General features: G+C 43.5%; 1 protein-coding gene across 6 annotated transcripts in view; it reads right to left on the bottom strand.

The window, feature by feature from the left end:
* DNM3 (dynamin 3) overlaps positions 1–13,600 on the bottom strand; it is a 186,084-nt gene that overhangs the window by 24,349 nt on the left and 148,135 nt on the right. For all 6 annotated transcript variants that reach the window (XM_040610499.1, XM_040610500.1, XM_040610496.1 and 3 more), the window contains one exon: positions 573–737. In XM_040610499.1, coding sequence (XP_040466433.1) covers positions 573–737 — 165 coding nt within the window. The remainder of the gene's footprint in view (positions 1–572; positions 738–13,600) is intronic.

The raw sequence follows: 13,600 nt of genomic DNA, 5'->3' as shown, positions 1-13,600 counted from the left end.
ACCAAATAATCTTCAGATCAAAGACACACACACATGAAATCAACTAACCACATCTGCTTATCTAAACAACAGTATCCAAGGCTCCTAGATTTATTCCTTGAAAATGTTAACCTGAAAATAGAGAGAAACCCAAATAAAATAAGCACTGCTTTAAGAAACCATGACAGAGGGCTACAGATTGAAAAACGAATGAAGCACAACTTTGCTCTGCTGCCCTCACAAACTGGCTAGATGGAGCCCCCACCTCCCTTCTCCTGTTATACCAAAAGTAAGGGTGGGGGGCAGGAAATAAATAAAAAGGTTTACCATTAAATCACTCTGATTAAGATGTAAATTAATTCAATCTTTAGCATTTTGGAATAAGCACTTAAGTCAGTATGCCAGCCTTTGAGAAGGTTGCAGAAGCTCCTACTACTATGGAAGATTGGAATATTTTGTCTAAGAGTGTGCCATGTATGGAGCATGTTCTTCTCTTCAGTACGTGCTGCTGTTCTTATATTCAAGAAGTGTGTTTGAGGGTAAGAGATTTGACAGACACATTAAAATAATTCAGAACCCTGGCTGCTACTTACATTATTGATCATCAGATGCATGATTGTTTTTGGTATCAAATCTCGGATACACTTGTTGATAATAGACATGTAGGAGTCCACAAGATTTCGAATTGTCTCCACCTGTCTTTCCAGCTGGGGGTCCATTGAAAAGTTGTCTGCTTGGCCATTCTCATCGTTTTCAGTCTACACAGAAGAAAAAAACAAGAAAAGTCAAAGTCTTTCAGGCTGCAGTAAACTCGAATTACAGTGGGGAAAACCCTTGGACTTAAACTGTAGTAATCCAGCAATGTAACTCATACAAAGAATGTCTGGAGGTTAAAATATGAACTACTGGCCTGTTCAACATCGGTGCTTAGTGTCATGAAATTTGGACCTTTTAAGGTTAATGCAGTACGAGTTGCAAGACCTTTCTCACAAAGTCCGTTATTTCCACAGAAGTCTGTAATTTTAAATTAAAGAAACTTTTCAGACAGAGATGTGTGGTAGTAAATGAAACCCCAAGAAATTATCTCCGATCACTTACTGCAGTACTTATTATCAAGTCTCTTTCCCTTCTGATTCAGCCAGGTTGACCCAAGCGAGAAAGCAGCACCACGAGTCTGGATTTTGAATTTTACCCTCCTACATGTAAAAAATTTCCTTTTTATTTAAGGCTGACTCAGTTGCGACAAATCCTACAGTTCAGCCTCCAACTTCTTAGATGTGAATAGCACCTATATAAACAACGGATTTATGAAGGATAACAGCAGAAGCATCATTGGTTCCAGTGCTTAAGGCTCAGCATAACATAGGCTGGATTATATATTAGAGGTCTCTTTTTCATTGCACAGAAAAAAACCTTCCTTGTATGTAAACAGCTGACCTAATTAAAAAAAATACCAGGAACTTTAACGGGAAGCTAAAAGGTATGTACTTTGCTTCGGTTTGGCCTGTATAAATATAAGAAAACCTAAAAAAAGAATAGTAGACTTTTGGTGAAAATCAAAGTGCCTGCTGAGGCTCAAAGATGCCAGAAGAACGGAATTTCAACCTGGGAAGTACAAAGTCCTTTCCCCAGACTGCAGCATACAATATTTCTCCTTGAAAATGACCACCAAAGCCATATTAGCATGAGCTACAAAATCTAAACCTGTTCTGTTGGTACCTAGAAGCATAACACACTCCATGCACAGCACAGTGTTTAGCTAAAATTTGCACATCACTAGTGCTTTATGATTCCCGGAGCAGTTGAAATTAGTAGCTAACCCATTAATGAAAGACCGTGAGAGCTAGATATGCAAACATGTCACCAAAGAGGCTTCTCCCTGCGTGGAATGCATCCTTGCTGGGCCAGAAAGAGATTCTGCATTCCATCTCCCAAGGTGGGCTTCTGCCCATGCAGCATTGGCAGGTAGACCGCTTCGGATTTACGCCTCGTAAACTACGGCATGGTCAGCCCAGCCTAAATGAAATGGCGATGGTTGTGATTTGTTAAGAAATAAGATCCCATATAGAATTTACAAAAAAAAAAACCTAGGCGTTTGTAACAGAAGTTTCAAAAGTTCAGATGGTTTTTCATCACAGACAAATTACTGAAAAAACAGCTAATCTGTAAAAATAATTTGCAGTGCTTCCTAAAAACCTTGGGACTGTGGAGGATACTGAAAGAAGTCTTGATGAAAATAGTGTTTTCAATTCTGTAACACCAGTAGACACACTACCCTATAAACCTTAATCATTTGCTCATAAACTGCGCATGCCAAAAAGTCACAGCACGCAGATTATTTTCCTTAGCCTCCATGTCTGAAAAGAAACTAACTGTAATTTTCCCTGTGAAACAGCAAATAAATGGAAAATCATACATCTAGCATATATCCACAGATTTTAGCCAAGTAACTGCAAACCAAAAAAATGCTCCCTTTGCAGCTCCCCTTGCTTTTGACTTCTATTCTCTTCCTTTCCTTCTTTGCTGTCTATATAAAATGCAGTTTGTCAATGTTATTTATTTTTTTTTCTCCCCCCCCGCCCCCATTTAAATTACAGATGGCAGTAAGATTCTTAGCTGGCTAAGCAGCAAAGTGACAGATGTTTATCATTATCCTCATCAGGAGAATGTAAAGTAAAAATAGTAATTTGTCTCTGATCTTTAAGGCAAAGGGTAATAGTCTCTTGTTTGAAATTGTAACAGAGCTGACTTCATACTGTTGATTTATTTTCTCTGAAATCAAAAAAGATCAATCTTTCATGAGTTTACAGTAATTTATTATGAAAGCTTCTGGCCATAGTATTCTTAATGATCTGATGTCTCAACTGAAGGCTTTTCATGCCAGAAACCATCTCGTTTGCATCGCATCATGCACGTGGCAATCTGCTCCTAACAGATCTCCGTGCCCTCCAGCACCTACAAGCGTCATCAGGCTTTCCTCTGTAAGCCCCCTTTGCCATGGGCATCTGAGAGCAGCACCTGAAAGTAGGGCTGCCTGGGAAAGCCGGGCATCGCAGCAAGGCAGATGTTACTCAGACCCTATTCCAGCCCCGTGTCATGCCGGCAGAACGGCTGGTTCCCTCACCGAGCACCACGGTGGCTCCAGCTTGGACGCCAGCCAGCCCCCAGCCTGAGTCCCTGCCACCCGGCGCTCTAGAAAGGCTCTCGCGAGTCTGTTGCAATGAACAAACCCAAAGCAGAACACGTAAGAAACCCCTCTCTGACTGCTGTCGAACAGAACGTCCATGCTGAACAGAAAAGGAGAACGAAGAAAGTGGAAACAGGTTTCTGCACCTCCTTTCCCAACAGCCAAGGCAGCCACAGTCCCCTTCCAGGGCTCCTCATCCTCCAGCCAGAGCTTGCTACTTCCAATAGCAAGTGTTAAGTGACAGCACATGAACTGGGCTAAGTATTCGTTCAGTTGGCTCTTGCTTAATACTGCTATTAATTGTTGACAGGGACGGAATATTATTACTTCAAACACACACAACTGCAGCTACTTGAGGGACTTTCGTAAGCCCCCAACAAAGAAACTATGGAAGAACCTAGAGCACTAAAAAACAGGTAAAGAAAATCAGATTCCTCTTGGAAAACTCAAATTCAGAATATCTGATGAAAATACACCAAAGCTACAGAAAAGCAATAAGTGAAAAAAACAGGGATGATAGGAAGGTAACACGGAAGCGGGGATGTTCCTTCCGTTTATACACACATACACATGGCCACAGAGGTCAAGTCCTTCCCTTCTACTTTCTCTGTGCTTTAGAAGAATGGAAATAATACCCATTTCTTGCGCTCTGCAGGGGTCTCGCCTGTCCTTGGTAAGCTGCTTTGTGATCCCTGCGTGGGAAGGTGCTAGCGAAACACCAAGTATGCATCATCGCTCCCCTTCTGCCTTCCCTGCCTTTCAGTACCTTCCGCACACAAATGTATTAAGGATTAACTAAAGTGTCAGACAAGAGAAGACTAAAGAACTGCATGCCAAATCCAAACCACTTAAGTTTGTGGGAATTTTACTGCTGGCTGCAGTGGGAACACGATTTCACCCTACGCATGCATTTCTACCGGAAAAGTTATTGGTCTTCTGAAGACTGTAAACCCTCTGCTGCTACAGGATGGATTTAGTGTAGTACAAAGGGAGGGAGGCACGAGGAATTGTGTGCAGTCCAGGGGAAAAAAAAAAAAAAAAAAAAAAGAAGAAGAAGAAAAAAAAAGGAATATTACCTCCAAATATCAGGGTAATAATTTTCCTGATTGTGGGAACTATAAGCATGTTGAAGAGTGTCCAATAAAAAAAAAAAATCAGGAAAAGTGGTTCCTTTTGAAATTCACAGCAACACTGGGTAACATACTGAAAACAGTTCTGAGCCGGCCACACAGAGAGCGCAATACTTCTAATTTCCATGATTTCATTACATTCAGGGCAGCTGCCAGCATATTTAAGAATGTCTTGTATAACATTCCTGATGTCAGTTCCAAGAAGGAGCATTTGTCTAGCATTTTCATTAAAGCAGTGTATCAACCAATTTTCGGTAATCAAAAAGGCATTCTGTTAAAAAATGACTGGGAGGAAGCAAGCTGGAAGGTGACTGACGAAAGGGTAAAAGTCAAAGCAGCAGTGAAGCGATACTCTATGTGCTAAGAAGTCAGTCCATGGCTGCAGAAAGAAACAAATCATTTAAAAGCTGCTTACGGATCTTTAATTTACAGATGTGAGCTCATAACAGCCACCACCACCTGAAAATTAATTATTCCCTCCAGATCATGTTTACATTTTAACTCACAGCTGCTGAAGATATAATCTATTTTATTCCTTCCTGTCCAAGTCAGGTTTTTCTCTGATGCACCAATGCTCAGCACATTGTGGTTGTCCTGAACCCCCCTGCTTTTCCCTAAATCTTGTTCTTGATATTCCCTCTTCCCTGCAGTTTGATGTGGGATATGTAATTTAGCTAAGACACTCTCAGCCATACACAGCGTGCCTGTTGCCAGAGGACTGCTGAAACCACGCGATGGCTTCACACAGCGAGGTTTTCTTACTGGAAAGGAACCACAAGTAAATGACAATACATTACTTTTGTGTATTTACAACAAAGCAAGCAGCAGAAAAAGAACATTTCCCGGGTAGCTTGGAAGCTGTCCTTTTCCCTCACAGAGGATGACTTTGCCACTCTCTTCCATGCTTTCAGCATCTCCTGACTTTGTACTGCTGTTGCCTTTCCCGAGCCACCCACAGGCTGCCCCTTGCAGCTACTACGCTTGCAGCAGCAGCCTCGAACCGCTCTAAGCAGAGGCTGTGACCTGGCTTTCCCCTACGCGATCCCTCTCGCTTCGTAACAACCTGGAAGAAAGACACAGCCTCGCTCAAATGAATGCAAAAGTATTTAACTCGGGATTAGCTTAAACAATTGCCTGCTCAGATTTTTCTCTGTGGTTACGGACATGGGACGGTACAAACCATTAGCTAAAACAGTCTACAGAATCCACACACTGCTCCCCAGATATTTACACAGCTTTAATGAGCCCAAACATTCAAAATCCATGTCAGGCTCTTGCTGTCTTCTTCAATCAAGGAGCTGGTTTGGAACTATGCAACTGCACGGCACGATGCATTACCAGAGCTCCAACACATTGGGAGTTACTTTTGTCTTACGGTTCTTAAAAGGTTGACAACTAATCAAGCCAAATCAATGCAATCTTCTTTCAGAGCAGGGATTCCGATCTTACGGGTAAGGTATTAACATTAGAAGCCACATATTCCAGACTTCAGTAAAGCTTTGTGACACAATCTCAAGTGACGTTGTCATTAAGGGAAGTGTGCCCTCCCTGCCGTCACTGGTTGGATCCTCATTTCCATAGAAAAGCTGTCCATGGCTCACTGTCCAACTGGAAAACTCTTATCAAGGGGACTTTCATATGGGCTGTATTTTTTAACGTGTTTATTAGTGCCTTAATGCTCAGGATGGTGGTTTACAGCCTGCGATTATTACATTTACAGATGAGGAGAAACTGGAAGGGGATGTGACTACATTAGATGACAGGACCAGCATTCACAATAATCTGGAAAAACTGTTTAAAAATCTAGATGAAATTCATTATGAATACAAGATATTTGACTCAGGCAGGAATAAATCAGTTATAAAGGTACAGCATGAGCACGGCCACCGAAGGAGCAGTTTGGCAGAACAGGAACTTGCCTGCAGTGCCCACAAACACAGTATGAGCCAACAACGCCTTGCCAGTAGGAAACCAGTACAAGAACTGTGCACCCAGTTCTGGTTATCACACTACCAGAGATCTGTGGCACATTTTGAGAGTGTTCAGAGGAAACAGTTGCAGATGATGTTCAGGGCTCTGTAAAATATTATCTGAAAGGAAAAGCTAAGATCAGTTGGGACTGATGAGTTCAAAAGAAACCACCTGTGACAGGGGAGAGATGAGTGTCTTTGCAGCTAAGAAAAGATGTCAAACGAATATCTGGGAAGTGTCATATGGCAAGAACAGTGAAGCACAGAAATAGACGAACTAGGAAAGTTGCAGAATCGCCTCCAGAGATTAGACCAACATCCCTCAGAAATGGCTATGTACAGAGAACCTGTCTTGAGGCAGGGGAAAGGACCAGACAACCCCTTGCAGCCCTCCCATCCAGTGGGTGATGCTAGGTGCAAAGCAGCCTGAAATTACGAAAAATTTGCAGAAAACTGCAACAAGAAAAGGCATTTCTGAAAATAATAATAAAAAAAAGACAGTATCTTCTACTTTTCTTTTTGTTCTACGCAAAAATGAAGTAAAAAATAAAACACTGCTGTGAATAGCCATCTCCCCTCAAAGAATCTGTACTCCAATTTCACCATGTGCTGCCATGTACATCTCTCACACAAAGGACTTTTACATAACCCTCCCTGCGCTGCACGTTTTGATTCAGGGCCAACAGCTGCTCCATGCCTTTCAGAACAGACTGCTGGACAAGCAAAAGCAGAAAGAGGCTGGCATAAGGAAAACAGCACCTTTGTTTATAAAACAAATACTACTTTGGAATTTGCAAACTTTTCAGTCAAAGAATTTCCTTGTCATAACAACACGTGAAGTGCCCCATACTTATAAGAGCACATTAGAAAAAAAAAAATCTAGGATATGACATACTATTGGCATGATATTTGCCGTTATTGCAGCGTAAGAGGAGGTCAATGGATATTGGGAAGCCTCAAATAGTGGTGAGTTACCCTGGAATCCAAGTCATGATGGTGAAGATTCAAAGCGTGAGGATTAGCCCTGATGATGTTCAGGTCAGAACTTCTTGTGCGTTTATTACGAAATGCATGAAACACGTTCCGAGAGACAACGGTCTGAGGCACCAGTGGGCATTAACGGCGAAGGGAACAGGCTCATTTGCTGTGAGAGGAGGTAATCGGTGGGTGGAGGCATCGACCCGACGGCCAAGGATTAAAGCTACTGCCTGTGGTATGCAGCTCCCCAAAGGAAAACAAGAAGGAGGTTTGGAGTTTCTACCAAAGACAATGAAACTGGGAAGCAGGAGAATTAGTCGTCCACGATGCTGATCAGAGAAGTATTAAAGAGTCATCGCACACTGAAGTAACACCTTGTCTTTCATCTCTGTTATTCACCTTCTTACCGAAACCATTTTTTGAAGAATTGTTGGCAGAACTGATCACTAGTGAAGACTTTTACTTAGTAGTAACCACGCAGGAGAGGGTCATTAAAAAAATTGTCCTTATTCCAGCAACAGTGCACAAGGCTTGGCTGAAGGATCCCTTTAGGGACACGGAATTGTCCTATTTTATGACATTAAAATGGGGCAAGGCAGTGCTGAGTGCATGGACAGTGGCTTGGTGAAGGCAAATCTCAGAAAACACGTTGCCTTATGTTTTTTTACATGTCTATGTGTGTGATAGGAGTTACATGTTTTTCACAGAACCTGATCATTTTAGAGGTAGGCACCCAGGAGAAAGAATAAAAATTGCAATTCTGTTTTTTCTAGATCCTGTACTGAAATCCTCCTATGCCATGGTCCCCCTTCACCTCTTCCAGCTGAGATGGTAACTTCTGAGTACTTACCAGCCTGGTTCAAGGAGCTGTGAGTATGGGAGGAGCAGGGCAGTGTGTGTACGTGTGCCTGTGGGGAGGAACCGGCGCGGAGGCGGCTGCGCAGTGGGGGAGCTCTGTACAGCGTCCAGTGCCGGGGCGCTGTAAATTACAGCCCTGTCTTTTATTTTTAGTTGATCTAATGCAATGTGTCACCTATAACTGCACTCTTTTCCATAATTAATGGCGTCTAGGAAAATATTCTGAAATTCTCCTCTGATAAGCACCCAGACAAACTTGATGTTTCCTCTCCGAGACGCATAAGAGGACGTTAAACTGTTTTCACCCCCACATCCCTCGAGCCATGAGAAGTACCAGATCCGTCTCTGCTGGGCCAGACTAAGCCCTGGTTCACCACAAACTCAGTGCAGGACCGACAAATGATCGCCACAGTAAATGATGCAAATAAGAAATGTCAGCATGTTCCAAAATTCCTCACTTAATCTTATTGCCAGTTGTATAGTCTGGATAATCAGTAAATAAATCCCTCTAACTTTGCTCAAATCCTTAGGGGCCGAATACACAGAGAGCACTTTCTAATTCATTCTCATTAACCTTCCCAGCTCTAAACAAAGTAATTTCCTACTTTTCTTAGCATCTGATTTTTCCACTGGCCTCTGCAACACCTGATTTAGCAGCAGTGATTTCTCACTTGTGATTTCTGTTTCGAACTGGCATTGTTCTTTCTCCTCACACATATGCTCGCTGGAACAGCACGAATCAGCAAGATTTAAAACCTCCCATTCTCAAGTTTGAAGCCCCTAAAGGGAAATTGCAGTTGTGATGCCAAGGAACACAGTCGTACGTTATTTGACTTTTCCTCGGCCAGGCTGACAGCAGAGGGGGAGGGAGGAAGGAAGGAAAGGGGAAGGCAGAAGAAGATGGCATTTTAATAGCACCCACACTGATTTTACACAGTTGGAACCCTGTGCTCCGAAGCAGCACCGTTTCCTCTCCCTTTTGCCTCGCATTCAGTCAACGCTGCTGAGCCAGGCTCTATGGGAAGGATTCTCAATCTTTTTCTCCCAGCGTGGACCGCATCTCAGTACAGAAATCTGTCTTGTGGACACCTCCCCCCGCAGGCTAGCTGGCCAGCCCACCCTTTATCCCCACTTTTGACCGACCATTACCCACTCAAGTCTGGCCCAGACCACCCCACCCGCATCCCAGATGTGACTAAATGAGCCAACATTCCTGCCAGGACAAGATGGAATATCCCCCCACCTTTTGCCCCCGTTTCATAGTCTCCGTAGCACCTACCCGCAGCCACTGCTGACCTGAAAAAAGCATTAGTAACAGGAATGTATTTAATCCAATTTAGCAAGTGGACATACAAGAACCACCAGCGTCTTATGGAGGACTAATTTGCCTTGCCCAGGTGTTAGTCATATGCCAAACATATCTTGGCTTGAGTTCTTGTCAAAACATTTCAGTTGATAATTCGGGTCCTAAGAGTCAAAGCTCTCGTGCACTTTCATGGGCTTTCCCTAAGGCCTCCGGCAGGCAGTGACAGTGGTCTACAAATTCTAGCAGGAACCTGTACCCCAGTGAAGTGTCAACGATCACCACCATCCATGCTCCCCATTTAAGAACTCCTTCAACTCTGCAAGGAAAAATTTGAGCTGCAACATTCCTGTAGCAGAAAAGACTCCAAACAGATCAGAAGAGGAATTTGAAAACACAGAGAGCTTTACTGAAGTATAACAACTATTGATAAACAAAAGAAAATCACCCATCCAGGAGCAGTTTGGATTCATGCCCCAAGAACAGAAATTGAAAATTATTGGGTAAAATTATTTTCAGGGGAAGAAATGAGTTGTGAGCAACTATGCTGCACATAACCCCGAACCAAATGAAATGAGATGCTGCTTTATGACATGGCTTCCATTTTGTATAACTATGCCAAAACCCTTCTAAGTATTCTACAAAACCAGTAGAAAATGAAAGCTTTTTGGTTTTTCCCCTCCCTAAAATAAAAGAGAATTGTATTGAAGAGACAGGGAGATTCTGTTAAGTTAATACACGTGTCTGTAAGCAACAAACATAAACACTTCATGTTATAAGACCACACGCTTGTTGGCACAAACCAAGACGGAACTATAAAGTTTAAACCTTAAGTCACGCTGAGCTCCTCTCTGGGGGCAGTTAAAGGACATCGCCGACAGGCACCCTACCCGGGGTGCACGCAGACTCAGTACGGAGGTTACCCCAGCAGTTAAGGTCACCCAGCTTTATTGTTGCCACAAACATCCCCGACCCCACACTTCAGCCGGGAATTTTTGCAAGTTAACTTTTTTAATGACCTATGGTGTTTTCAGTGCAAAGGATTGATTCCCTGCCCCGTCACCAGTCAGCAGCAAAAGGTAAAGTCTCAAAACTCATTTGATATCTTTCATTCTTCAGCTCTTGCACAGCAACAAACGACCCAGGAACCCCATCCCTGTGGCAGCACGATGAAAACGCAAACTCCTTCCAGGCAAGGAACAGGAGCTCACGCACACACTGCCAGGGATTAGAACTGGTTTTAGACAGAGAAAAAACCTGCCACACCATTCGAGCTAGCTCCTCTCTTTTTAGAGGCTTTGTGCCTGCTGAGCAAACCCGGGTCGTACGAGCGGTAGTTTAACAGTATCGTCCCACCGACTGAACGTCTCGCAGTGGAATTACAGATATAAAAGTTTCACTCTTCTTCCCCTACGGTTCTACTTTCAAATGTTTTCTGTAATAAAATTACTGTGAGACAGCTAAATCCAAGGGCGGGCACGGAACTTGAACCCATGGCCCTCTGGCTGAGAGGTGAGACTATTCCTAGCTGAGCCAAAGTGACACATACATAATATGCTTTCAAGGTTTTTAGAGAGCTCTGTCATGATTTAAAAACACTAAGTCTTTGTGGTACAAACCACAGCACAGGAAAGAGCTGGGGCTCCCTTTTTACTGCTAATTTTAGCTGATGAATTGTTTATAATCTCCTGCAAAATACATAAAGCCTTATTCTGCCTTAAGCTGAGAGAGAACAGCCTTTCAAAAACTGATTCTTAATTATAGCATTCCCCTGCTAGATGGGATGGAGGCAGGTTCCAAAATTGTGTCAGGGTATATGAAGTGATAAAATGAGGATGGGTGAGCTATTTTTAAACACACTCAAAGACTTTGAGGTCAAAATCCCTGAATTTATAGCCTTGTGGCCATATTAAGACTCATGGATTATTAAGACCCGCATGGCAAGATTCAAATACCATTTCATTTGAGACACGCTCTGGCTTCAGACCACGTGTTCCCTCCCAGTCTGCCTGCCAAACTGGGCCCCCCAGGGAGCCACCTTTACGCACAGATTATAGCCCTACCGTGGACAGGCATGTGGGAGACAAAGGGGATGAGATGCTTCCATCGCAGCCTGTTCCCTCTTCCTCTCTCTTCCCAAGACGTTTTGCAAGCGAGGGCCCTGCCCTTCCAGACAGGCAGGAAGCAAGAGGGTTAGAGACAGAGGTTGAGGAGTCTTAGGCAAAAGCACATAATTGCTTTTGACTCTGCCCAGTCTGGAAAACTAACCCAGCCTCAGGCCCTGGCAATATCCCCTCCCCTCAGTTGTGTTTCCCCACTTGAACCGGGCAGCTGGGCACTTGCTGCGGGGCCGGGATAGTGAGCTGCTGCCCAGCAGCGTCCAGCCTGGTCCGGACCAAAGGGATGCTGCCCTCTCCTGCACGGCTCCTTCCCCACCGCAAGGAGAGAGGGTCTACAGCTCCTGAAACGCAGCTTTCCAAAATCCACATTTGTAACAAAACCGTTGTTCTGCTCATGGAAACAAACCACCTTAAAGCCATCACCTGGGGGGGGGGGGGGAACTGGCGCTGCCTCTGCCCCGACGGGCTTCCCAGCGCTGCCGAGGAACGCTCTGCTCTCAGTTTCGGCAGCACATGGCTGTGGAAAAGCTGTTGCCCTCTAGACACGTACTGGTTTCTTTCCAGTATGATCAACATACACATTTTTTCTTTGAAAAAGGAAAAAAAAGCTACCGAGTGAGGAGAAACCAAGTGGATGGACTTTCCCTGCCTTATATTGAACTGCAAATAGTTCTCAGACCTTTTTCCCCTGTCCTTCTTGACAGTTTTCAAAAGTTTTAGGTGTACCTTCCTCCAGAGGCCAAAACGGTGGCAGCAACAGCTTTAGGGCTCTGAGGACACTGCAAAACTATCTGCACCATTGACGTCGTACATTCTGTGACTGAGGTACGGTTTTATGGGAAGCCACTGCACAGAGATGAGCTATTTCAGAAAAGACCAGGCAGTGTTTAGAAACATCAGAGGAAGACAAAAGGCTCTAAAGCTGTTTTCAGGTGAGTGGATTCATTTGTCCAACTTCTGCAATTGCATTTACTGAAGCATCACCTAAACTTGTCACTTTTTCCATTTGGATTCCCAGGCAGTGATGTGTAACATGAAGTACTAATAAAGTGTGTATGGCCAAAGTAAAGGCAAAATATTAAGTCATTAACTTTAAGTAAAAAGTAAAAGTATGAGTCAAAATAAAACTCAAACCTTTTCTTGATCACTTATGGATTTATAAAGCAATAAAACCACCATAAAGCAGTAAAATGCACAAAACAAAAGTCTTGAAATAAAAAACGTTTTAGTACAAAAAAGGCCTAGTGAGCAGTTAAAAAAAAAACCAGTCCAGCATTCTTGGTTCTGTTAGTAATTAATGTATGCACACTCACGGTTCGATCCAAAGGAGTTACTGGAATAGGTTCTGTATTACACCTACCAGGAGACTATGATGCACTTACTGGCATTAGAGGGTCTCCCACTCAGAGCGATGCTGAATGGATCCTTGTTCCTTCCACAGGTATGTTGCAAGTATGCTATATTTTTACAAATCCACGGTATTGCATCATCCTATAAGCATTAGACTAATTCTTTCAAAACTTCCCTGCCTCAATCTGAAAATCTTTACTGTTACAATAGCAACGTGGTGTGTTCAGAGGCACTTCCCCTCCCTGAGGTCAAGAGATGTCATTCCTGTGTGGCTACAGACACCCACTACTTCCGAATTGTTCCTTTCAGGAATTAGGTCTTATCCATCTCCAGCTGCAGGCACCAGGAATCTTCCTCCCAACATCCACCGGCATTTCCTCGGACTACAACAGCCACTTCCTTACATTTCAGGAGTAGCAAACCCACTTTTAGAGCTTTTCCTACAGGTGCCCTTCACGAGTGTGATTTTTTCAGGCACACAGAATTCCTGAACTCCACTCTGCACCACAAATCACCTTCCAGCTACATCCTGTACTCTGCATCCCGCTCCGCTCCCATTGAAGCCCCTGGCAAAATTCCCACCCAGTTTAATAGTCCTGTCCTATTCCCCTCAGTTCCTAACCGAGGTTAATTTCTTTTCTCCAAGTATAAACAGAAACCAGCAGGTAAAAAAGTTTTGTCTAATGTGGCACTAAGGCTGTGGAATTTACTCCCATGTGAGAATG

This window comes from Falco naumanni, chromosome 11 (genome assembly GCF_017639655.2).
Source record: "Falco naumanni isolate bFalNau1 chromosome 11, bFalNau1.pat, whole genome shotgun sequence".
In the NCBI taxonomy this organism is placed as follows: Eukaryota; Metazoa; Chordata; class Aves; order Falconiformes; family Falconidae; genus Falco; species Falco naumanni.
This window is presented reverse-complemented; position numbering and strand designations above follow the sequence as displayed.